Source organism: Tauraco erythrolophus, chromosome Z, assembly GCF_009769465.1.
Source record: "Tauraco erythrolophus isolate bTauEry1 chromosome Z, bTauEry1.pri, whole genome shotgun sequence".
Taxonomy (NCBI): domain Eukaryota; kingdom Metazoa; phylum Chordata; class Aves; order Musophagiformes; family Musophagidae; genus Tauraco; species Tauraco erythrolophus.
In genome coordinates, this window is record NC_141496.1 from 44,414,281 (window position 1) to 44,440,407 (window position 26,127).

The window sequence follows — 26,127 nt, forward strand, 5'->3', positions numbered from 1 at the left end:
GAAGTGTTTGTGGAGATACATATTACGGCCGTCTTCCCATGGATCTGGTCTGTGTTATTGCTCATCTGCATTGTAAGAGGGCTTTGCTGTATGAGACATACAAGTGTGTAATACAGTGCTCTTCCTGCTGCTCTAAAGAGAGGCGTTACGTTTTCCAGCAAATCTAATTGCATGAGGCATTCCTAACACAATCCCCACAATTAATGTTTCCAAAAGAACAGCTGAACTGTAAGAGGAGGGATGATATTAACATAGATTGTTCAGCCCATGGAAACCTGTGCTCTCCTGCTGCTCGTCACCTGCAGCGAGGATGGTGAGCTGTGGGGCCAACGCACAGGCACCAGCAGAACTGCAGGAAGCCAATGCTCCAGCCTTCCAGCTTCCGTGGTGGCTTTTCAAATGATAAAACACCCCCTGGGAGGGAAACTGACCCTCCCGGTGTAGAAAAAAGGCCTGTCTGTCCATTTTCCCTATTAAATTCTGGAGAGCCAACAGCACTCAAGAGGAAGAAGGCTGAATGGGATGCCTTGGGGCTTCTCCTGCAGCTACTTCTGTGCATGGCTGAAATCTCTGCGCAGGCACGACCGCTCACTTGCGCAGAGCTCGGTGCAGGCACGAGGCTTATGATCCCTGGAGAGAGGCTGAAGGGAAGTCATGCCCGAAGATCTTTTCAGCAAAGCGCTTTTGCTTCCACCTGTGCAGGACGCCAACCTTTGGAAAGCAAGCGGCATGAAATCCATTCCAGTTGTGAAGTGTTCCGGCAGCCCCTGGCCCCTTCGGCATGGTCATGCGTCGTTCCTGCAGGAGCCTGCAGCTCTGTGACAATGGGAACTGCAGGGACAGTGGAACAGCAACTGCATGATGTCGACACACACGGACTGAGGCATCTGCTTATGGCTCAATCTGATTTAAGTCGCTGAACCTGTCCGTCTCGATTCTTACAGTGGGTTCAGACCCACAGGGTGCTCTCTCCTTCTGGCATCAGCTCACTGTGAAACCCAAATCCCTCTCAGGATGTTGCGCAGGATCTCCACATGGAAGCTGAAGCAGGGAACGACAAGCCAAAGGCGGAAACTGGTGGAAGGCGTGCCAACCGCAGGAGCAGGCGGGTGGCACGGCAAGGGCAGGAGGAGGTCGGAGCCTCCATCAGGCACCAGTGGGATGAGATGGTGTTGGAAGAGTTCTGTGCAGATGTGGTGGGCAGGATTTGGAAGCGGGGGCGACCTCGCAGTTATTGTGAAATAAGGGAGGAAGAGGGGAGGAGGTGAAGGAGGGCAGAGGTACAGCTGGGCGGGCCGGCAGTAGGCGACTCCGCCGCAGGCATTCTGGTGAACTGGGGAGGCAGGAGATGGAGGCAAAAGCTCCAGTGATTTGACTGGGGGGACCAGGAGCAGAGTTCAGTTCGATGTGGAATTTCGCACATCCAGCAGAGAACGAAGGGATCTCGCAAACCACTCGACTCCACTCCTTTCTTTCTGTGTAAGCCCGCATCTAACCTCAAGTTGGCTCATGGGCCCCATCCAGCCACCCCGTTCTCCTCACAGCCGCCAGCGGCCCCTTCCGCCGCCATCCCCGCCACTACACTCGGAGCAGCTTCCTACGGCTCAGCCCCTGCGGGCCGGGAATCGCAGAGAAGCTCGCTCCTGCCCTTCACCTCCTCCCGACCGCTCCGCCTTTCGCCGCCGCGGCGGCTGCGCGGGGCGGGGCGGTCCCACCGGCCGTCCCGGGCCTGCTCCCCGCCGCGGGGCAGCCCCTACCGCGCCGCCATGCTGCCGAACACGGGGTAAGCCGCTCTCGCCGTCCCGTCTCCTTCCGCGCAGACGCCCGCTTCCCTTCGCCGTCGGTTCCCGCTCCTCAGGTGGCGGCAGCGGCGGGCGGAGCCGCGGGGGCCGGGGGCGAGGCTGAGGCAAAGCCGCGGCTTCTCAGCCGCCGAGGGCCTGTCAGCGTGGGGGTCGAGGCGAACTTCGGCCGCGGTCCCTCGCGGTGCCGGGGAGGCTTGCTGGGCGCTCACCTCGGCGCTGGGTTCCGTTCCTCTCCGAAGGGATTGCGCAGGACAGCACTTGCAAGCGTCTGAAAGTGAATTGTTAGAGCGGAGGGTACGAGTGCTGCCGTAATGGTGGGCTTTCCCAGTCCGGGGGTAGCGCTGCCCTGCGCCACGGCGTGCAGCCCGCCGTCCCCGCGCGTCTCCAGCGGGTTTGGGAGTGGGATTTGCTCGCGCCTCGGGCCCCGCCGGCCTCCGGTCACCCAGCCGGGGGATCGCCTGCCTGCGCTTGTGCAACGGACAGACGGAGGTCCGAGTCCAGCAGTGTCTCCACGGCGGGGAGGCTGGAAGCAAGTCCAGGCGATAAGGGGGAAGGTGAGGATTGACAGAGGTCCTGGAAGTCGTCGTGGGGATTGCTAGTCAGTGTCCTCGAGCAGAGCGTTTTGCAATGGAAATAGTTGTTGGAAGACTTTAGTCTAGATTGTGTAGTGTATCTGTAATTTTATGTACATTAAACTGTTTTTTTCTCTCTCTCTTACTGAAAGCCAGGACCTTCTTACCTGGCAATCAAATTTTCTTCCAATATAGGACCTTAATTTAGAGACACTTTCTGCCTTTCTTCAGAGCCAGCACTGCTAAGAGTGGAGAAGATAAGTTGGTATTATTTGTTCCTGTGTGTTATAAGCAGAATTGTAGAATGGTTTGGGTTGGAAGGGACCTTAAAGATCGTCTAGTTCCATCCCCCCTGCCATGGGCAGAGACACTTTCCACTAGACCAGGGTGCTCAAAGTCTCATCCAACCTGGCCTTGAACACTTCCGGGGATGGGGCAGCCACAACTTCTCTGGTCAACCTGTGCCAGTGCTTCACCACTATCAGTGTAAAAAATTTCTTCCTTATCCTTAAAGGTAATCAAAATCTACCCCCTTTCAGTTTAAAGCCATTGCCCCTTGTCCTATCACTACACAACCTTGTAAAAAATCCCTTATTCATTAAATTCCTAATCTATGTGTAAGCAAGCTGTAAAAAGTGTCCCTGATGTGGTCTACAGGTTTCTGTACTAGCAGTCATGCCTGGTGAGAAAGGACCTATCTTATTTTTTTTCAGATCCCTGAGACTGCAGGGCAGAGAGGTAAATTTGACATTTTCTGTCTTATTACCAGAATTCAATTGCGATGCAAGGAGTAAAGATGCAACCTTCATAATACAGGTCATAAGCAATTTTAGTCAAGAACATGCTTTAAAAACTTGTAAACTATTGGACTGCTAAGTGAATTAAGAAATAAATCCTAAGTCTTGCAAGCTTCTCAGATCAGTAAAATGCTCTAAATTCTGGGCAGTTCTTTTTGGGAGACTAAACATTTTTAGGGTTTGGTGCATTGGGCTTTGTGGATGCTGTCACAAACTTCTTCAGTGAGACGATTAGAAGTAAAATAAAGGAAATAAAATAAAGGACTTTGCTTGTTTTGGTGAACATTATTTCTGTGAGCTGTAGGGAACTGGACATTGTGGAGCTAGAATTGAAGGAGGAGAGCTCCAGAGAGTGAATGTAGTCAGTGGTGATTGTAAGTTGAGGGAGAAAAAAGAGGTTTATATAGGCTGGAGATGCAGTTGTGCTGAGAAAAAAGATGACTTGAGGGTGATGGACAGTGTAGGAAAGGTTGGAGGGGAAAACCAGAGAAAGTGTAAATTGAATTAATAGAGTATGTTCCCTGACATTTTGAATAGAATAATAATTTGGGAAAGGAATTGACTCTGCAGCTGAACTCTTCCAGATTGGATAATCGGGTTGGAAAGGACCTTGAGAGGTCTCCAGTCCAGCCTCTTGGTGAAAGCGAGGTCAGCCAGAGATCAGACAGGGTTGCTGGGGGCTTTACCCGTTTGGATCTTGACAGCCTCCAAGGCTGGAAAGAGCTCAGTCCCCGGCTCTGCTGCCTAGCTATTGTCATGGGGAGGACAGTCTGAACCTGTTCTGTTTGAACCTTTCTTCGTTGGTTTGAAAGAGCGTGTTGTCTCTCATCCTCCTGTGCTGCACCATAGCATGTATGCTTGGCTCCATCTCATCAATCACTGCATAGTTATTAGGGGGATGCTGCTAGGTCCCCTGGAATCTGTTCTCCAGGCTGAACTGGCGCTCTCACACAAGTGCTGATCATCCAGCTGTCTCTCTCTCCCTTCACAGAACTTATTCCCATTTGTCAACACAAACCTTGTATTGAGGGACCCAAAACTCATCACAGGATGTATGTGTGGTCTGATGAGTGCCAAATAGAGGCATATAATCCCTTCCCTGGATCTTCTGGTTATAGTGTTCTTGTAGCCCACTACACTGCTGGCCTCTGTTGCCAGGCATGCTGCTGGCTTATGCTCAGCTTGCTCCCTGCCAAGTCCCCCAAGGCCTTTTCAGGAGGGCACTCCTTTGCCATTCAGTCCCCAGCCTGTGTCATTGCAGGGACTCTTTCTTCCCAGGTGCAGGATTGTGCATCTGTTCTTGTTGAATTGCAAAAGTCTGTGTTCATCTAGCCTGTTGGTGACCCTCTGGATAGCAGCTCTCCTCCCAAACTTGTGAACTGGTTGTCGTCCACTCCCAGGGCATTTTGTCTCCTCCAAGTTGTAGATAAAGACGTTGAACAGGACTGGTCCAGGAGTAGAGGCAGTACCCCACTTGTTACCAGTCTCTGGGCAGTGTATCACTTAACTAATCGCCACCCTCTGAGCCTGACCAACTAACTAGTTTTTTACCCATCAGGTTGTGCATCTGTCCAGACCATAATATCTTAAATTGGATGCAAAAATATTGTGAGAGTTGGCATTGAAAACCTTGCGTTCACTCACTTCATTGAGCAAAGGGCCTGCTTTTACTACCAGTGTAGCAGCAGAAGTCCTTGTGCCCCTGGCGTCCTTCACAAGCCTCAACTGTGGATGGACTGCTGGCAGATAAAGTTGCTAAGCCACTATCCATCATATTTGAGATACGCAGAGCTTCACTGACTTCCTGAGGCCCCACAGATGCCTAACCATGCCACTGGAGGGGAAGATTCCTCCCACTCCCTGCCTCATCCCAGTTTTCTGCCTTCTGTAAGAAAACACCCTCATAGAGAGTGTTTTAGGGAAGGATGCTTTTGGGTTGGAGGGAAGAATAGCAGAGACCAGGAGAGACAGTTGTAAGTCAAGTCTGGCCCAGACCGAAAGGAAAACTCATGCAAGCTTGAAGGCTAGTGTATAACATTTTGTGAAGCGAGTGAATAGTGAAGTTGCTGTAGCACATAGTTTATATACGTTCTCTAACTGGGGTTGAAAACTTGGACATCTTGTTTTTTCCCACTGAGTTACGGACATGAGCTTTAAACAGAGCACTGAAATGCACATTCCTTTATATGGAAAACCAGTGGTCTAAGAGGCTTTATTGTTGAATATGCTTTAAACTGGAGTTGATCTTTTGCTTTTCAGAAATTTAGTGACGTTGTTGGTGTAAGCGAGGCATCTTCCTGACACTGTAAAACTTGTTAGTTTCTCCAGAGCTTTTGATTGGACCCGGTTTTGCGGGAGGGACCCATTGGATTAAATTTAGTTATTGGGAAACTGTTGAATTTAGTGTAAAACTACGAAGAAAAATAATTACCGTTTCTGGCACTTGCATGTGGCACCCTGCATTGGCATTGTGCTTCTGGGCTTGAGCTTTATACCACAGTGAGACAGCAGTTTTTTGCATTCAGAGGGCCATGAGTAGTAAATTACGGAGCTGCATAGATGTGTAGTCTCATTAGAAACTGCTGTTTCGTTTTTGCAGCTTACTCCTTTTCCATTGTTGGAAAAGGTAGCAGCTCTGCTGTAAACACTGTGTTTGATCATTTTACAGAAAGGGAGAAATGTAATTGGGCGACCTGTGTAACCTTCTTGCTTTATAGTGTTTGCACACTTGGAGAGTGGTGTCACCTTCAGTGGTGCTGTACTTTGCTGTAGCTGTTTCTTGTGTATTTAGCCTGCTTTCTTAGTAAAATGATGAAGGCATTTTTCTGGTTGGAAGACTACTCTAGTTACTTTTGCCATTAAAGAGTGCTGAAAGTCAACGACGTGCAAATTTTGCTTTGTTCTCCCTCTTTACCCTCCGCTTCCCTCTTCATCTTTAGGAAACTAGCAGGATGCACTCTCTTCATCACGGGCGCAAGCCGAGGCATTGGCAAAGCCATTGCTTTGAAAGCTGCCAAGGATGGTGCGAACATTGTGATAGCAGCCAAGACAGCTGAGCCCCATCCTACTCTTCCAGGGACCATCTACACTGCTGCAGCAGAGAGTAAGTCATAATAAATGAGGGTGGGCTTCAGGTGCTGGGCTGGGTGTATGCCCTAGTTAAATTGTCATATCTGAGTGGAAAACTGCATAAACTTTCTTAGCTCCAATTCAGCTTTAATAAAATAAGCTTAGTGTTTAGGAATGCTGGGAGGTGTCAAAATATTACTGTAATGAAGAAGGATGTGTATAGATGTGAAAATGTTGTGTTAATTGAGATGTATGTGTGTACCATACATGTTCTCAGTGCTGAGATTTGGTTTTGGCTTCCCTGTTCTTTATGCAACATGTAAAAAGGTTGCAATTTGAGAGTGTGATTTTCAATGCTTTCTTGAAGCATGTCATTGAATGACAGATTCTCAGTAGCTTCATGCTACTTGTTTGATCTGAGAGCAAATGTTTAAATTTTTTTTTTTAATTGTGCAGTTGAAGCAGCTGGTGGAAAGGCTTTGCCATGTGTCGTTAATGTGAGGGAAGAACAGCAAATTATTAATGCCGTGGAGAAAGCTGTGAAGACTTTTGGAGGTATGCTAAGGTGTGGAGACGTTAACAGGCAGATTGTTCAAACAAAGAGATAAAAGAACAGCCTGCCTTACTCAGGCATTTTGTCTTTAAATGCTAATGTGAAATGGCTTATTTTGAAACCAGGGATTGATATTTTGGTGAACAACGCAAGCGCCATCTCTTTAACTGGCACTTTGGAAACGGAAACGAAGAAGGTCAATCTTATGATGGATGTCAATGTACGAGGAACCTACCTTACGTAAGTGCTGAGAGAGGGAAGCAAAGTAATGGTAACAAACTGTACGACGTTATCTCAGTTTTTCTGATAAATTTTGTAGCTGTCTTGCTGCCCTAGAGTTGGACTGCAAGTATTCTACATGTGCTCACAGGAAATTGCTCAGTTATTGGCTAACTGATTTGAAATTAATCTTTGCAATAATCAGTTGGAAGTTGGAGTAAACAGGAACCTTACTACTGTAGTCATTAAGCATTCACAAGCCCCTCCATGCAGATAGGAAGCAGAAACTAGTTTATTTCAAATGGAGCTTCAGCTTGGTTTTGCTAAATGCTGTCTGCTCTTTCATTTCAAGCAAAATGACTAACTCTTGGAATACATCAAGTGCAGCATCTTGTTTGTCAGCTTCCTTCTCATAAGCTTCTCTCTCATCTTTATAGATATTATATAGCTTACCATAGTTAAAAAGAGAAATGTTAAAGATGTAACTTAACCTCGAAAGTGTTCTCTGCCTACTTTCAGCTTATCCATTCTATCATTTATTTAAATTAACATACCAAGATTTGATTTCACAACTCCTGTGGTCCTTATTTGCTTATTTTCTGGACATGGATTCAGTAGGTGGAATCATCTTTACATTTATAAGATGTGATTTAAAGTTGCTCTGTTTTAAAATGAAAACTTTGAATTTGACGGGGTTGTGTTTAAAGAGGGAAAAAAAAGCCTTTAGGCTGATGCCGATTCTCTAAATTCAGTTGTTGCTTGATGTGATCAGGAGCTTTTGTATCAAAATTTTATCTGGAATAGTGTCTGTCATTCTCCTTTGTGCAGATGAATCTGGTTATCAGATACTATATTTCGTGATGTTCTTTTGCTAAGAGTCAGTGAAGGGATTTGCCATTAGAATAGCGTAAAAACACAAATGAATAGCTGCTTTCTGAATTAGAGACACATTTGCACAGCATGTAGTTAGCATGGAGAGAGAAGGAGGGTGGAAGAAAGGAAGTCTCTGCTTGCAGAGTGGGATTTGAGGGTGTTGGTTTAGGGATTTGGGAGGACTTGGGGGTGTTGATTGGTGGGAAGCTCAACATGAGCCGGCAATGTGCACTTGCAGCCCAGAAAGCCAACCGTATGCGGGGCTGCCTCCAAAGACGTGTGGCCAGCAGGTTGAGGAAGGGGATTCTGCCCCTCTCCTCTGCTCTCATGAGACCCCACCTGCAGTACTGTGTTCAGTTCTGGGGCCTCCAACATAAGAAGGACATGGACCTGTTGGAGCAGGTCCAGAGGAGGGCCACGAAGATGATCCGAGAGCTGGAGCACCTCTCCTGTGAAGACAGCCTGAGAGAGTTGGGGTTGTTCAGCCTGGAGAAGAGAAGGCTCTGGGGTGATCTTTTAGCAGCCTTCCAGTACCTCAAGGGAGCCTACAGGAAAACTGTGGAGAGACCCTTGATCAGGGAGTGTAGTGATAGGATGAGAGGTAACAGATATAAACTGAAAGAGGGTAGATTTAGATCAGGTACTAGGAAGAAGTTCTTCAATCTGAGGGTGGTGAGGCAATTGAACAGGTTGCGTAAAGAAGCTGTGGCTTCTCCATCCCTGGAAGTGTTCAAGGCCAGGTTGGATGGGGCTTTGGGCAACCTGCTGTAGTGGAAGGTGTCCCTGCTGATGGTAGGGGGGTTGGAACTTTGGAACTAGATGATCTTTGAGGTCCTTTCCAATCCAAACCATTCTATGATTCTGTGCTTCCACCCCATGATGTCTGCTTTTGAAAGGCCGTAAGTTTAAGTGGTTCTGCACTCAGAAAGGAAAATTCTTTTTGGAGCCTAATGTGCTGGTTTTGTCTGAGATAGAGTTAATTTTCTTCATAGCAGCTAGTATGAGGCTGTGTTTTGGATTTGTGCTGAGAATAATGTTGATGATGCACTGATGTTTTACTTGTTGCCAGGCAATGCTTATTTTAAGCGAAGGACTTTTTCAGCTTCTCGTGCTGCCCCTGCTCCCCCATTTTCTTCTCCACCAGAAGCTGGGAGAGGACGCAGCCAGGACAGCTGACCCAAACTGGCCAAAGAGATATTCCATACCATATGATGTCATGCTCAGTATAAACTAGAGAGAGTTGGCTGGGGCTGGGGGGGGGCGATTGCTGCTTGGAGACTGGTTGAGTGTCGGTGGGTGGGTGGTCACCAGTTGCATCACTTTGTTTGTCTTGGGTTTTGTCTCTCTCTTTTTTGTTGTTTTCCTTCTCATTACAATTTAGTATTAGGTTGGGTTTTGTTTGGTTGGTTTTTTTTTTTTCAATCATTAAACTGTTCTTATCTCAACTGATGAGTTTTCTTACCTTTTTTCTCTGATTCTCTCCCCTGTCCCACTGAGGGGGGAAGGTGAGCAGGAAGCTTTGCGGTGCTTAGTTGCCAACTGGGGTTAAACCATGACACTTGACATTCCAGAAAACACAGTGTGGATATCTCTTGCTAAACTTCTGAATGGGTTCCAGTGTATTGCCAATGGCAAGCTCTGTTTACCCCTCACCACCCAACAGTGACAATCACTTTCTTGATGGTACATCTAGCTATTCCAAAGGAATGGAGAATTCTTAGTCATCTTTCCTTTGAGTGCTACTCTGCCTTAAAAATATTCAAAAAGCAGGTTCTGTGTTACGGCGAATGGGAGAGTATATGAAAGACCAGTGCCTCTCAAGGGAAGTTACAGATTATCTTTGTCACTGCTTTTATTGCAGTCAGTTGGGAAGACCTAGTCAAGTATTTCAGCCTTTTCTTCCCCTTGCTTTGCATCTTGCTTCTGTTCCTAATTTGTAGAGATCTGTTTGCCATTTGATGTTGAGAAAGTTATAATAGCTAAAAAAAAAGTGGTGTTGATTTTGTGTCTGTGTGGAGGAGTTACGGAGGATGTCCCATCTTATAGAGTATACCTGTTGATGTGTGCTTGGTTCCTGTGCATTAAGAAATTGAGGCATCTGTTAGTGAACCTCTCACACTGCCACTGAAAAGAGTTGAGACGCCAGGACGTTTAAGCAGGTGATAAATGATTTATTACTTTAGATTTTGCAGTTGAAGTTGTCCGTTTTGTGGCTGACAGTATGCATGGATCATGTTGAAATCTGTGAATTGTAGCTCAGTAGCATAGTCCACTGCAATGCTGTTCTCCCTGTGAAGCTTGGTTAAAAATTCTCCAGCAGAGATTGAGTGCAAACATGTACTCTAGTGCTAGAAGTGAAGTCAAGTGATGGTGTCTGTAAAGTAGAACTTACGATTTAAAGGTATGTGTGAATTCTAAGTTGAATAAAATAATGACTTTTCCAGACAGCAGAGAATAGGTTTTCAGTTTTGCTTGAAATATTTGCAATAGCCTTTCACTGTACAGTATTATTTCTTTAACGTGGTTTTAAAGAAGAAATAGGTATGTGATCAGAAAAGAATATGACTGAATGATGCTCTGCACCATTAGTTGCCTTATAATGTTTTGTTGCCCCTACCAGAACTATTTCAAGGAGATTATGGCTTTTGAGCATCTGGAAAATCACCTTTATTAGAATCTGCTGCACTATTGGGAGAATGTGGTTCAGTTAGCAGAGGCCTGAGATAAGTGAACTGGGACAGATGTTTTTTTGTTGTTCTTTATATCAGTTAAGTAGTTGATACCAGGGCAAGGTCTCAGCTTAGTATTTTAATGAAAGTGAAAATACTGGTCTGCTAGTATGTTTTTTTTTCCTTTAATTAGAATCATAGAATCATAGAATCGTTAGGGCTGGAAGGGACCTTCAAAGGTCATCTAGTCCAACCCCCCTGCAAGGAACAGGGATATCTCCAACTAGATCAGGTTGCTCAGGGCCTCATCCAACCGGGCCTTGAACGTCTCCAGGGATGGAGCATCCACCACCTCTCTGGGCAACCTGTTCCAGTGTTCTACAACTCTCATGGTAAAAAATTTTTTCCTAATATCCAATCTGAATCTACCTCCCTCTATTTTAAAACCATTACCCCTTGTCCTATCACAACAGGCCCTCCTGAACAGCCTCTCCCCATCTTTCTTGTAGGCCCCCTTGAGGTACTGGAAGACCGCTATAAGGTCACCCCGGAGCCTCCTCTTCTCCAGGCTGAACAGCCCCAACTCTTTCAGCCTGTCCTCATAGGAAAGGTGCTCCAGCCCTCTTATCATCTTCGTGGCCCTCCTCTGGACCCTCTCCAACTGGTCCATGTCCTTCTTATGTTGGGGACTCCAGAACTGGACGCAATACTCCAAGTGAGGTCTCACAAGGGCAGAGTAGAGGGGGAGAATCACCTCTCTCGACCTGCTGGCCACTCTCCTCTTGATGCAGCCCAGGACGCGGTTGGCCTTCTGGGCCGCAAGAGCACATTGCCGGCTCATATTGAGCTTCTCGTCCACCAGCACTCCCAAGTCCTTCTCCTCAGGGCTGCTCTCGATCCATTCTCCGCCCAGTCTGTATTTGTGCCTGGGATTGCCATGACCCAGATATAGGACCTTGCACTTGGCCTGGTTGAACTTCATGAGGTTGGCTTTTATAGGTGTTCCATAAAATAAGAGGTGACTGATTTTTCTAAATCTATCTTTCAGGTCTAAAACATGCCTTCCGTACTTGAGGAAGGGTAAGAACCCCCATATCCTGAACCTCAGCCCACCTATGAATCTGAATCCCATGTGGTTCAAAAATCATTGTGGTAAGTAGCGTTCTGTGCCTTTGTTGTTACTTTTTGAGAACAACGTAAATACGTGGTGAAATGTGCAGGAGTGCCAGCCCCGAATGCTAGATCTTGTATCTTTAGCACTATATACAGACTGGCATTAACGGTTCCCCGGGGTGTTTTGTACCTAACCTAAATGTAATTGTTTTGTGGGAGAACATGGTGCAGGTTTCAGGGCCTGATACATCTTTTATGCTTTCAAGAATGTTTTCAAGGTAAGAATCTGTGCTTTTTCACGAGTAAGACTACAAAATATTTTCTGTTCCAAATAGAAATTGACGCCCAAAATCTATTTTCTTACCGATTCAACTTCACACTTGATTTAGAGAGTTCAGTGCTGAATTTTAAAATGGAAATTAATTTTGAGGTGAGAAAAGGACCCCATTTTGTCTTGAGGTTAATGTAGCTCATTTTGAAACTGCAAAAAACCTTTCAATTTTGGACGCTTGTCATGTTAAACTCTTCTAGCAAGTCCCAGTTCTTACCCCTCGAAAGTTTCCATTTTCGAAATAGATAGATGACAACAATTTGTGGATGTCTCTCCCACGTAACAAGCGATAGGACAAGAGGAAATGGCCTCAAGTTGCACCAGAGGAGGTTTAGAATGGATATTTAGGTTCAATGTTTAGATAGGATAGATTGGATATTTAGACTGAGAAGTCATGGCAGTCAGTCTCATCTCTGTGTCTGGCAAGAGCATGGAGCAGATCCTCCTCCTGGAAACTAGGCTAAGGCACATGGAATATAAGGATGTGATTGGTGACAGCCAACATGGCCTCACTAAGGACAAATCCTGCCTGACTAATTTGGTGGCCTTCTAAGAAGGAATTACAGTGTTGATGGATTGGACTTGTGCAAAGCATTTGACGCTGTCCAGCGAAACGTCCATGTCTCCAAATTGGAAAGACATGGATTTGATGGATGAACCACTTGGTGGATAAGGAATTGGCTGGATGGTCGCACTCAAGGAGTTGCGGTCAACGGTTCAATGTCCAAGTGGACGCCAGTGATGAGTGGTGTTCCTCAGGGGTTGATATTGGGACCAGTGCTGTTTAACATCTTTGACAGTGACATGGACAGTGGGATCGAGTGCACCCTCAGCAAGTTTGCAGATGACACCAAGCTGTGTGGTGCTTCCGACATGCTTGAGGGAAGGGATGCCATCCAGAGGGACCTTGACAGGCTGGAGAGGTGGGCCTGTGAGAACCTCATGAAGTTCAACAAGGCCAAGTGCAAGGCCTTACAAATAGGTCAGAGCAATCCCAAGCACAAGTACAGGCTGGGCAGAAAATGGATTGAGAGCAGCCCTGAGGAGAAGGACTTGGGGGTGTTGGTTAATGAGAAGTTCAACATGAGCCGGCAATGTGCGCTGGCAGCCCAGAAAGCAAATCGTATCCTGGGCTGCATCAAAAGGAGCATGGCCAGCAGGTCGAGGGAGGGGATTCTGCCCCTCTGCCCTGCTCTTGTGAGACCCCGCCTGGAGTACTGTGTTCAGCTCTGAGGCCCCCAGGTGAAGAAGGACATGGACCTGTTGGAGCGGGTCCAGAGGAGGGCTATGAAGATGATCTGAGGGCTGGAGCACCTCTCTGAAGACAGACTGAGAGAGTTGGGGTTGTTCAGCCTGGAGAAGAGCAGGCTCCAGGCACACCTTCTAGCAGCCCTCCAGTACCTAAAGGGGGCCTACAGAAAAACTGTGAGAGACCCTTGATTAGGGAGTGTAGTGATAGGATGAGGGGTAACAGATTTAAACTTAAGGAGGGTAGATTTAGATTAGATATTAGGAAGAAGTTCTTCAGTCTGAGAGTGGTGAGGCACTGGAACAGGTTGCCTAAAGAAGCTGTGGCTGCCCCATCCCTGAAAGTGTTCAAGGCCAGGCTGGATGAGGCTTTGAGCAACCTCATCTAGTGGAAGGTGTCCCTGCCCATGGCAGGCGGGTTGGAACTACATATCTTTAAGCTCCCTTCCAATCCAAACCGTTCTATGATATTAGGAAGAATTTCTTAACTGAAAGGGCTGTCAAGTGTTGGAACAGGCTGCCCAGGGAAGTGATTCGGATATACATCTTCGAATACTTCGGAATACCCTGGAAGTATTCAAAAGATGTGTGTAGATGTGGTGCTTAGGAGCATCATTTAGTGGTGGACTTGGCAGTGTTGGGTTAACAGTTGGACTCAGTGATCTTAAGGATATTTTCCTACCTAAATGAGTCTATGGTTTGAATTTCAACACCGCCCCTTTTGTTTTCTATAGAATACTAGTTGTACTAGCTTAACTAGTATGCCTTAGACCTCTTGAAAAAATTGAGCACTCTTGTCAGTGCGCTGTGCGTAAAAAACACAACAAAACCACCACACAGGTAGGCTTCAGTCATTTTTGTCAAAACGTGCGTAGCTCTCATTTTATTTGTAGTGAAAAGATGGCAGACTACAGTTCATATCTACTACGAGTGGTGGGAAGGAGAGAGAGATTTTGACTCTAGGAAGGTACTGTTTTGTCCTCAAAAACTTAATTTTCCATATGAACAAATAATTTAGTTTTTGTTTCCTTCCTAATTAAAGTTCTGTTGATATAGTGTAAATTTTTATCCTTTTTATACTTCTTGTCTTAGCTTATACCATTTCTAAATATGGGATGTCCATGTGTGTCTTGGGAATGGCAGAAGAATTTAGAGGAGAAGTTGCTGTCAATGCTTTATGGCCTAAAACAGGTGATTTTTTTTTTTTTTTCAATGGTAAAATAATGGCTTTCTGTATTTTGTCCTGTCCTGTACAGCTTGTTTTATTTGACTCTGATTATACTCTATAATTCTTCTGCAATTGATTCAGGAGATGGAGCAGTTCTTTTGCATCTTCTTTGTTCATCCTGCATGAGTGCTGGTTTTCGCTCCTAGTTCTCACTATACCATTCCCACTTTGATCCAAACTCATCTTCAGCTAGTTTGCAACCCATTCAACCTTTTCAGTTGGCCGAAGCATCTATGTAGTATTTGGCTTGTCTGTGCTCTTTCTCATGCACCTAGAGTTTTGTTTTGGACAGCATCACAAAAATACTAGCATGCTTTCGTTTGTAGATATTAAACATCTCTCTATGTAGTACTGTTTAGAATTCCCTGCTAGTTAAATTGCCAGGGCATAGATGGAACAGACAAGATATATACCTCTGTCAATGCAGAAATAATTTTAAAAAGCCCAGTTCCTAGAAGTTTTGGTGCAGTGGGCCAGCAAACGGTTGTTCACAGAACCATCTGAGTGCAAGTCACAGGAAATTAAAGAGCTCTGTGGAAGAAAAACAACGCGATGCTCCCACACTGTATTCACAACTTTTGTTGTCTATGAGTCAGTGAGGAACAGGGCTGCTGTTGAAGGATTAGTCAGCTATTAGCCAAAAAAGCCTGTGTCTTCACCCCAAATGTATCTATGTGCAGAGATGATACTGATGTTAAAATCAGTAAAGACAGAGGGTGATCCTGGGTGTGAGCCCAGTCTTTGTGTTATGAAACATTACAGTAGCAGGGTTTATTCCCTTAACTAGTGGAGGAAGGGAAGGAGGAGGAGCAAATAAAAATAGGAACCAAGATCCTCTTCTGGGGCTCATGCTCCAGTGTAAGAAGCATTTGTACTTGGATCCTTTTCAGTGTTTTCCTGTTAGGAGTTGCAGGACCCTTTTAACTTCTAGTGTGGAAGTTCTCTGATCTGCTTCTTCCCAAGTGAGGAATATGAGCAAAACGTAATTATTTCAGACAAAATCAGCTGAGCTTCTTTGCTTAAATACTCTAGGTGATACTCAGTTGAACACTTGGTTTAGTGTGTCTAACAGACCTGGTCCTTTTTCATTAGTCTTTTTCATTAGTCTGGATAATTGCATCCTAAATTCTCCCAGTAAATGGATGCTTTATAATTCTGCTCACACTATGAGCTTTACCCATAGAAATATTTTGGTAAGAGATCAACTTTCTAAATGATAGTTATATCATTCATGATAATTATATCATCACAAAACCTGTACTGTCTATTTTGAAGAGGATAAGCTCTTCATCTTTGATGTACCGAAGGCAACTGCATGTATAACTTCAGGATCTGAATTGCCTTCCTGGCAGTGGAGTGAAAACTCACTTTTCAGGTTTTGGGTCTCTGTTATATTTTTTTGTTTCTGAAAGAGTTAGAAGAAACATGCATTTGTTTCCACATGCTTGCTTCTTGAGTGCGCCAAGGAAACCTCAGAAAAGTTTCAGTAGGGATTTCCCAGGATCTACTGTTGTCGTCTGGAATAGAGCCATGAAACTTGATTCTTAAAGCCTTTAGCTCACTAGACCTTACGCCCATCTCAACTGATTTGTCCCTAAAATGCCACTGCTAAATGAGTTTTATATCTCCTCAGAATCCCATACGTAGAAGTAATTTGCTTTTCCATTAGCAGGGGTGATGTTTTATCCACCATTTTGTGTTTCTTGGTCACTGACTGATTAAGCAATGTAAATTGTATATGAGAGTTAGCGACAGTGACGGAATTAATCCATTCGGATGGAGAGACATGGTATCAAGCTGCAGATAACATTACTAATTTGATTTTTTTTTCTCACACAAAAGGCATTAAAAGATTATCTGTATCTTGTAAATGTGCATATTTACACACTGCATAGGCACATTACGCGCACCCTCCACAGCTTTCTGATTCTTCAGCACCTTCTCTCTGTGATTCTGGATACGCTGGAGAAAACATCCACTACTATTGTGGAAATGAGTCGGTGGTTTTATAGTGCCCAACATACTGTAGAAAGCTAAAGAATTCTTCCTGCGGAGACCAGCTGATTATACTAGGCCTTCATTTTGCAGTGTAGGTGTTTTCCCTCACCCATTGGAATATTTCGGCCTTCTGTTTTTCATGTCAAGGGAAAACAGAACCTAGGAGAATTTGTCCACCCGCTAGTGATGAGAAATTTTTCAGAGAGACAGCTAACTTTATAGGCAGAAGTTACATTAAGTCTTATGTTGAATTATAATAAACGCATTATTTCTTTGCAGTGTTTGCATATGCTGTAGCATTCCAAATGTCAGTAATAGTACCAGCATCCCAGATACTGTCTGGTATTAAAGGATGTCTATGATTGTACTAATTAAACTTTTACAAAATCTGACGTTCTTATTGAGGGTGAAAGCCAAACCAAAGAAAGTAGTATCTTTCTCTTGTGCATTAGAGTGCCACTGTGTCCTTGGTAACGTATCTGTCACCTACTAAAATAAATAAGAGGATAACGCTATAGAAGATAGCGCTTGTTATAGAGTGAAGCTAATACCTGTTCCCCTCAGGAACCTGCAGAACGTGAGGCTTGGAAGTGCAGAAAGATTCAGGTTACAAATGACAGCAGTATATTCTACTAAAATGCCTTTTTTTTTTTTAAATAAAGATTTCTCACTGTGAGATGCTGCAAAGTAATGTAAAAAGTAATTAAGCTTTCTATGAAGTCAAAGGTATACAGACAGAGCTTTGTAATTGCCGAATCCATTCTTGCTCATTCGGTTTAAGACTGTTAGAAACGTTGGATGAGCTCTCAAAGTTTGTGTAAATCAGTGATGCCTCCATGCAAACTGATGCCCTCAGGTATAAAAGAGGATAATAATGTGCAAATTCTCAAAAATGTATAAAAAAGGTTCTTTCAAAAGATTTATCTTCTCAAAATGAGAAAGTTAACTACTTCCATGTGGTCACCAGAGAGAGAGTTACAGACTTCCATGGTATCTAAAATACAGTTGCAAAGTTCTTAATTAAAAAATCCACTATAGTCTCATACAAATGTGATTACCCTCAGGGCTAGTATTGATGCCAGTATCTGTTGATTAGTCTGGCTTTGTAAACACACAAAAGTATGCTGGTAATAAGGTGCCAGGAGCTCTCCATTTGTCTAAAATTGAAAGAGGAAGCCTACCAAAAGTGCAATCCCATCACTAAGACTGCATTTGAATAATAGAGGTATCCTGGGACAGTACTGGAAGACTCTTCGTGTACCTTAGAGGAAAACCAGCAGCACTTTGTAGGAAGTAGGTGGAACAATATGAAACCAGGCTATTAGGCAGTACCTGTTTAAAACCTTTATGCTTCAGTGTGTGCACATAGGCTTACAGCACTCAGAATTCTGAGTCATAGTTGACACCAACAGAGAAGTGGCAGAAATGTAGACCAGGAAAAGCTAACAGGTTAATGAGTCCTCAGAAGAGAGGAATATATTCAGGTCAACAGAACCTGGTAGCTTTCATCAGAGTATTTGACAGAAGTATTCTTTGAACTGTTGGTAGTTATTTAAAAAAAATTAAAAATGTTGCAGGACAGAGCACATTTCAGAGGACCAAAGAAACGCAAATTTATTTCCTGTCCTTAAAAGTGAGAAAAAGACCTAGAGAGAGCTAGGTATATGTACAGTATATCTATTCACCACCTTTTATTTACGTGCATATTCATAGCAGTTCAGTTGATTTGAAAGAAAGAAGCCAAGGTTGATCAAAGGTAAACGAAACCTGGGGGCTGATCCTCACCACAGAAGAGTAAAATAAGGGATTCAACAAGGCCACCCACCAACTCCTGCACTTTCCTAGGAAACATTTTAACAGGATCTCCCAGCCCAGCATTGAAGACTGCTCTCCTTTTTCCCAGTTCCTACTCTGGAAGGTGCATGATCTAGCTCAGATAGATGTGTCCTCCACAGTGCCTCTTCTTGGATATTTAAGGGATGTTGGGATCGTTTCTGCATCAAAGCTGCTGTCACTTCACGTGGTATGGAAACACAGAAAGGAGGACATATGATTTAATATCAGGTTTACTCTTCCACCTCCAGGATCTGCCAGCCCCAGGTGTAACAGAGGGTTTGCAAATCTGTCCCAAAACTTAGGGGCAAAGTGTTGAGTCTTAAACAGCAGATGGGAAAAAGTCATGAAGCAGAACTGTATGAGAGGAAAACAGTAACATGGCAAATACCAAAAAGCTGCAACCAAACAGCTTCTCTGTGAAACAGGATGAAGGAAATGGATACCTCAGCCTGGAAGAGCAAATTGCAGAACTATACTGGAACATGCCACAATGTTAGTAGCTCCCTTGGGGGAGGCATAAAGATAGCTAATGGCATGATGCAGGAGTTAGTAGAATTGGTTAATAGAATAACCAGAAGCTTAGGAGATCTGGATTTTATTCTTGGGTCTAACACAGCCTTTTTGTGGAATATTGAACAAGTTATTTGAGTTTTTGCTGTTTGGTTTCTCCTTATCTTAGGAGAGACACTTTGGTATCTCATGGGAGTTACTACAAGGCTAAAATTAAGCATCAAGATTTTCAGTGAGATAATCACCAAAGGAAATACCTCTTGATGACTGATGTATCACACTTTGAAAAAAATAGTTGTCCTGTTATTTTTTCATGTCCTAAGTAACCTGGAGGAAATCCAAGAGGGATAAATAGATAGAAGGATGCAAATGTCCTAAAAAGTCCTGCCTATTATTCCACCTTTTGGTTCCTTTAATAGTTTTCTGGGTTTTGCTGGTGCTTGTAGAGAATTATGTGTTGGTTGTTAGTATTTCATAGCTTTGTCTTCCTACAGTTTCCTTTTGCATGAAAGGAGAACAAAGTTTGTGTGCTTGCTAGAAAAATAGGAATTTCATGTTGTCAGTATTAAAGCTTGGTTTTCTTACCCTACAAACTTTCTAGCCATACATACAGCTGCTATGGATATGCTGGGAGGAGCTGGAATAGAAAAACAGTGCAGGAAAACGGACATCCTTGCAGATGCTGCGTATTGTATTTTAACAAAACCAAAAAGTTTCACTGGAAACTTCATTATTGATGAAGTTCTGCTGAGAGAAGAAGGAGTTAAGGATTTTGACGTCTATGCAATTGCACCAGGTAAGGCAGATGTTTAAGATGAGAAGTAAGTTCAGGAAGGAGGGAAGGCTGTATGGAGAATATTAATATAGTTTTGTTTCTAGGGGCTCTTAAATTAGTCTGTAAAAAGTTGCTTTGCCTCAGCTTTCAGAACATGCCTTCCTGGAAAGCACATACGAGTCTACTGAGTTTCTAATCATCAAGGGTCTATTAAATTTAAAAAAATACTTTAATGAAAAGAAAATGTACCTGCACTGTAGATGTATATATTACTATCTACTAGCTAGTGAGATAATTTTTTTTTCTTCAAATGTTTTTCATTGAAACTTTTGGAGGCTTCTAGGTCAGATTTTAGAAGACCCAGACTCTAAACATGTTACTTCATGCTATGTCTTTCCTTCAAATTGTAGTTTATTTACTTACAAACTTGGCTGTAGTTTCATATGAAATTGACTCCTGTTTGTGCTGTCCAACTTTACCTGGACTTACTATTGTATTTTTCCTTCCTTGTAGGTCACCCCCTGGTGCCTGACTTCTTCTTGGATGCTGAAACTGACAGTACAGCCATAAAACAAGAAAGATTTGGTAGGGAAAGCAGTGTGTGTGAAAGTTGGTCATTTCTGACAATTATGAATGCCCTCTCTATTTCAAGTTGTTTTTTCTTTTTTCTTTCCTATCAAGAGCTTGGACTCCACTCAAACTATGTGGCAAAAACTCTTTTCTCATTTGGAGGGTGTGATTTATGGACATGTCTCTGTACTTAATGCTAGGGAAGAATGTTACCTCCTCCAGGACTTTCATGGTATAAAATCAGTGCCTTATTTTGAAGAATCCTTTTTTAACCATCTGAATTGTGGTAGTATGAAGGTCACAGGTAAATATTCCTGGAAAAAGAAATTGAATAGCAAACAGCACAATTTGCACAAGTATCTCATTTGCCTTGCTAAATTTATATAGAAGAACACAATGTGAAGCCTCCATTGCTTCTTAGATAAAACTTGCACAATTTACACAATTTCAATATCTCCTGTATGAAATGACCAAGTCTTTTTTTAGAAAAGCATCAGTTTTGCATTTTGAGAATTGCAGTGTGTCAGTTTGGAGGGCAAGTTAAGAATGCTGAACAAGTTTCATAGGAGTGCCAAAGTAGGGATAAGAGAAGGGCAGAGGAGACAAACTTTGAACTGTTCGTTTCCCTTGAAAATACTATTTAAGCAATTGCACTAGGACTGTTCTGCCAGGGACGGATGGTGTTAGTTCCCTGGGCCTCACAGTGCAGGTTATTCAGGAGGGACTGACAGACTAGTCCTGACTGCTTTTTGATACTTAAGACACCTGAGAGACTTCCAACAACATTTTCAGAGGGTGTTCAACCTGATCAGCCCTGTAAATTGCAAATGCCATCCTTTATTGTTAAATGTATGTGTTCAGTGTGGTATAGTAAGATGCTGATTAAAGCAATGAATTGATTCACAGCTTAGAAGCCTTTGCAGAAGAATTACGGAAAATACCCATGTCTTAGCAAGACAGAGAAGACAGAAATATTTTGAGGTGAAAGTGGTGTTTTTTAAAAAGACACTGATTCGGTTTTTGTGAGTGCTATCAGGAGCGTGTGGATTGCTTTAGAAAACAATGTACTGTGTAAGCATTTGTAATGAACTGTGAAGAGTCAGAATTAGAATTTTGCTGTGATTTTGTTTTCACTTTTCTTTTGACATGTTAGGAAGTGAAATATATTGCAGAATTACCTTTAGTGCTCTACACCTGTTTGGATTCCCAGGTGCTAAAAATGTCCTTTATCAGTACTAATACTGAAATGAGAAAATACTCATTTTCCCTACTGTGAAGCTTAAACCTTTTCAAACGGAGTTCGCTACGCATGTTTATGCCTGAGGTTTTAAAGTGGTTTTTGAAATGTTTGAAAGAGAAAAATAACCTCTTTTCTTGTAGGTGCTTCCCAAGCATTCAAAGAGGAGAAGAAATTAAGTGGATCCCAGCATAGAGGACCAGATGGAGCAACGGTTAACACAGAATCTGCTTCAGCCAAGCCATCAAGTCCTGTTGCACAAACATTCAGAGTTATTCAGGACACAATGAGTGAAGAGTATGTGAGAACTATTCAAGGTGTCTTTCAGTTTGAATTGTCTGGTAAGACCATCACTTGCAAAACCTTCCCATGCTCCCATTCCTAGCAAAGGCACTCAGTGTTTTCAAACCAAAATGCTCACATTTCCAAGGGGATCCTGAAACAGACCACGTTTTGTTGTGTTCTTTGTGATGCTTCTTCTCTGGACCAACTGCAGCATGCCCAGGAAGCAGCTACCACAGCTGGCTTGTGCAGGCACATGGCCCTGCGCACAGGGGTAGTGTGATGGTAGGCAGGTGCTCGCTCGCAGGGTCACGTTAAAAGCACCAGCTGCCACCAGCTCTGTCAGCAAAGTGCTGTCTTTCATAGAATCATAGACCTTCAAAGGTCATCTAGTCCAACCCCCCTGCAAGGAACAGGGATATCTCCAACTAGATCAGGTTGCTCAGGGCCTCATCCAACCAGGCCTTGAACGTCTCCAGGGATGGAGCATCCACCACCTCTCTGGGCAACCTGTTCCAGTGTTCTACAACTCTCATGGTAAAAAATTTTTTCCTAATATCCAACCTGAATCTACCTCCCTCTATTTTAAAACCATTACCCCTTGTCCTATCACAACTGGCCCTCCTGAACAGCCTCTCCCCATCTTTCTTGTAGGCCCCCTTGAGGTACTGGAAGACCGCTATAAGGTCACCCCGGAGCCTCCTCTTCTCCAGGCTGAACAGCCCCAACTCTTTCAGCCTGTCCTCATAGGAAAGGTGCTCCAGCCCTCTTATCATCTTCGTGGCCCTCCTCTGGACCCTCTCCAACTAGTCCATGTCCTTCTTATGTTGGGGACTCCAGAACTGGACGCAATACTCCAAGTGAGGTCTCACGAGGGCAGAGTAGAGGGGGAGAATCACCTCCCTCGGCCTGCTGGCCACGCTCCTCTTGATGCAGCCCAGGACGCGGTTGGCCTTCTGGGCCGCAAGAGCACGTTGCCGGCTCATATTGAGCTTCTCGTCCACCAGTACTCCCAAGTCCTTCTCCTCAGGGCTGCTCACGATCCATTCTCCACCCAGTCTGTAATTGTGCCTGGGATTGCCATGACCCAGATGTAGGACCTTGCACTTGGCCTGGTTAAACTTCATGAGGTTGGTACGGGCCCACCTCTCCAGCCTGTCGAGGTCCCTCTGGATGGCATCCCTCCCTTCCAGCGTGTCGACGGCACCACACAGCTTGGTGTCATCGGCGAACTTGCTGAGGGTGCACTCCATGCCACTGTCCACGTCACCGACAAAGATGTTGAAGAGGGCCGGGCCCAACACAGACCCCTGAGGGACGCCACTCGTGACCGGTCTCCACATGGACATCGAGCCGTTGACCGCCACTCTCTGAGTACGGCCATTGAGCCAATTCCTTATCCACCGAGTGGTCCATCCATCAAACCCATGCCTCTCTAGTTTAGAGAGAAGAATGTCGTGCGGGACAGTGTCAAAAGCTTTGCACAAGTCCAGGTAGATGACATCTGTTAGTCGACCCTTGTCCACCGATGTTGTCACCCCATCATAAAAGGCCACCAAGTTGGTCAGGCACGATCTGCCTTTGGTGAAGCCATGTTGGCTGTTACCCACCACCTCCTTGCTCTCCATGTGCCTTAGCATGGTTCCCAGGAGAATCTGCTCCATGACCTTGCCAGGCACAGAGGTGAGGCTGACCGGCCTGTAGTTGCCCGGGTCCTCCTTGTTCCCCTTTTTAAAAATGGGGGTTATGTTCCCTCTCTTCCAATCATCGGGGACCTCGCCAGACCGCCACGACTTCTCAAATACAATGGCCAGTGGCTTGGCAACTTCATCCGCCAGTTCCAATAGTCTTTGGGCTATCCTGTCCATGTCCTTGGGGCAGGGTGGTGCTGCGGGCTGTCTGCCAGAGGCTGGCTTTGCCTGCACACAGAACATGGGACGAGTAGTATCTTCTTGCGGAGCACCGCCAGTGTATGTAGTGTCATGTAACTGCTCCAGATGGTCGCAGCAGCAACCGCTTGACAGGGAGGAGTAGGGAGGGCACAGTGCTTTTTGCTGACTTGTCACCTCTTTTGACTTGTCCGTCTGTTCAGGTGATGAAGGAGGCACTTGGTATATTGACCTGAAAACCAAGGGTGGGAGCGCTGGTTTCGGAATGCCTCCTGTGACAGCAGATGTGGTTATGAATATGTCGAGTGCTGACTTTGTGAAAATGTTCACAGGTGAGTGACGAAGGCATTTGGCAGGGCAGACACAGGTACGGGTGCCCAAAAAGCCTTCTGCTGATGGGTGAATAGGCAGCCTCCTCGCTTTGTGGTCCTGGGATGGAGGAACTTTTGGCGTTGTGCGGCTTAAGTGAAAGCATAGGATAGAACTCGGATTTTTCTGAACTGTTCTGTGAACAGAAAGAGCACAAGAGCTTATACTGCTTTTTTTAACTAGTCTTGAAATTTTAGCAGTGAGTGTAGCTTCAGAAAGAATCCAGTCATCTGTTGAAGTTCTGTTCTGCACATCTCTCATCTGTGTTTCCTAAACGTGCATTGCTTTGACGGCAGAACTCGGTAGCAATATACCTGCTAGGTCTCACTGTAATGGCATTACATTTTCCAGTGTATAGCCTGTCTCCAGTTCCTTTTTGTTTTCTGAGGACTCTGTTTCTTCTTTTTAGGTAAACTAAAGCCAACCATGGCCTTCATGACAGGAAAATTAAGGATTAAAGGTAACATGGGACTAGCCATAAAGCTCGAGAAGATGCTGACACAGCTTAACTCTAAGCTGTGAGGGGAAAGCCTTACAGGCAGAACAGTGGCCTTTCATGTGTAACTGCAATGCTGTTTGGAAATGATAGTCCTCCTTTTTCTCTGATGCAATATAGTAAGTATGGATAAACCATGAGATTTTTAGAGAGGAAATAATTCCATCTGATAAAAAGACAAGAAGGTGTTTGTCTGTGATTAAACAAATTCCTTCTCAAGAATACATGTATCTGGTTGCAGGTGTTTTCTGTGCTTCTGCTCCCCTGGATCAATGTGGGACACCTGAAGTGAGCTTTTTCCCACATAGCTGCTTGCACGCGTGCCCCGTAAAAAGGGTGGGGGGAGCAAATGTCACCCTGCAGATCTGTTTCTGTGGCAGAGGTGCCACGCAGAGAATCCTGAGCTGGCTTAGAAGTGGAAGCAACAGGGTCAGTTTAGCAGAGCCCTAATTACCCCAGTAGATGAACATCTCGTTAATTTCTTTTTTCTTTCATGAGATTCTCACCTACTGGAGTTCTCACACCTCTGTACTGCACCGAGTTGGGCTGCACAGACACACCGAGTGACAGGCAAGTTTTCTTTTTGTGCAAAGGTACGCACACACGCGCACACGTGCACACACACACACACACACACACACACACTCCCCTGCCCCTGACTGCCACAGTCAAGGTGCTGCCTTCCACAGCACCTTCATGTAGCATTATGAGGATTAACCTCCATCGCAGCAGCCAGCCCCTTCCCCTCCTTCCCTTGGGCTGGTAATGACTGGAGCTCACTAGCAAAGTGCACGTGCCCTGCTCTGGAAGTGGACACGTGCACGCATGGTCTGCAGCTTTGTGTGACGGCATCTGCAAAGCCGGATGCGCCAGCCCCTTAAAATGTTTATTTAGTGTTCTGTAAGGAGCTGTCCAGAATTTAGAGCATTTTACTCTCCTAAGCAAGGTGGAAAAGATGCTGCCACAGTTCATTTGTAGCCTGTGTGGGAAAAGCCTTACCAGCAGAACAATAGCCTTTCATCTGGAACTAAACCGCTGTTTTAAAATGCCAGTCCTCATTTTCCTTTGATGGAGTATAAGCATCAATAAAAATTGTAGTTGTTAGGGAAGATGGAACTCAGGCTGACTGTAAAAACAAACATGTTTAACAAACTGTAAAAACAAACATGACTGCCCAAAAACAAACATGTATTTCTTAATGACTTTCTCTAATGATTAAAAGAAAAATGATGTCCTAAATTCTAATGTTTCAAGGATAATTTTTATCATTTTCACTTTTTCCTCTGATAGCAAACTGTTGTCTGTTTCTGTGAGATGTAGACCTCATAGAGCTTAATTTCTTATAGTATTACCTTGCCTTTGAATTACCTGATATCTAAGGAGATGTGAATTCTGATCCCAGGATTAGAGGACGTGCAATGTCCTAACGTTTGCAGTGTACTATAAGAGTTGAACTCGCCACTAACTTTTCCACTGGTGGGCAGACAAGCAGCATCTTCCTCTCCTGAATTGGTTTCCCAAAGCTTGTAGGAACTGACCGTCTTTATCAGATGTTATTAAAAAAGGTTGATGATCTCAAGCTATTGGAAAATACAACCTACGTGCTTGTGTGCAATACACGGTCACATAAATTTTGTTTCTTTAGGGAGCCACCTTAAAATATGAAACTTGAAACCTACAGATACTAGAAA

The 26,127-nt window shown here is 44.5% G+C and overlaps 1 protein-coding gene across 3 annotated transcripts; it reads left to right on the forward strand.

Moving 5' to 3' along the window:
- Positions 1-1,738: 1,738 nt before the first annotated feature.
- Positions 1,739-24,575, forward strand: HSDL2 (hydroxysteroid dehydrogenase like 2). Of its 3 annotated transcripts, XM_086629189.1 has the most exons (12): positions 1,739-1,783; positions 6,111-6,274; positions 6,697-6,795; positions 6,919-7,033; positions 11,603-11,706; positions 14,339-14,437; positions 19,420-19,614; positions 20,107-20,178; positions 21,544-21,579; positions 21,637-21,741; positions 23,775-23,903; positions 24,350-24,575. In XM_086629189.1, exons 1-12 carry the CDS (start codon positions 1,767-1,769, stop codon positions 24,460-24,462), a joined length of 1,248 nt encoding a protein of 415 aa, XP_086485315.1. In that variant the 5' UTR covers positions 1,739-1,766; the 3' UTR covers positions 24,463-24,575. The 3 variants fall into 3 exon arrangements, with proteins under 3 accessions (XP_086485315.1, XP_086485314.1, XP_086485316.1); XM_086629188.1 differs by having other exon boundaries at positions 21,544-21,741; XM_086629190.1 differs by lacking the exons at positions 6,919-7,033; positions 11,603-11,706.
- The last annotated feature ends 1,552 nt before the right edge of the window (positions 24,576-26,127 follow it).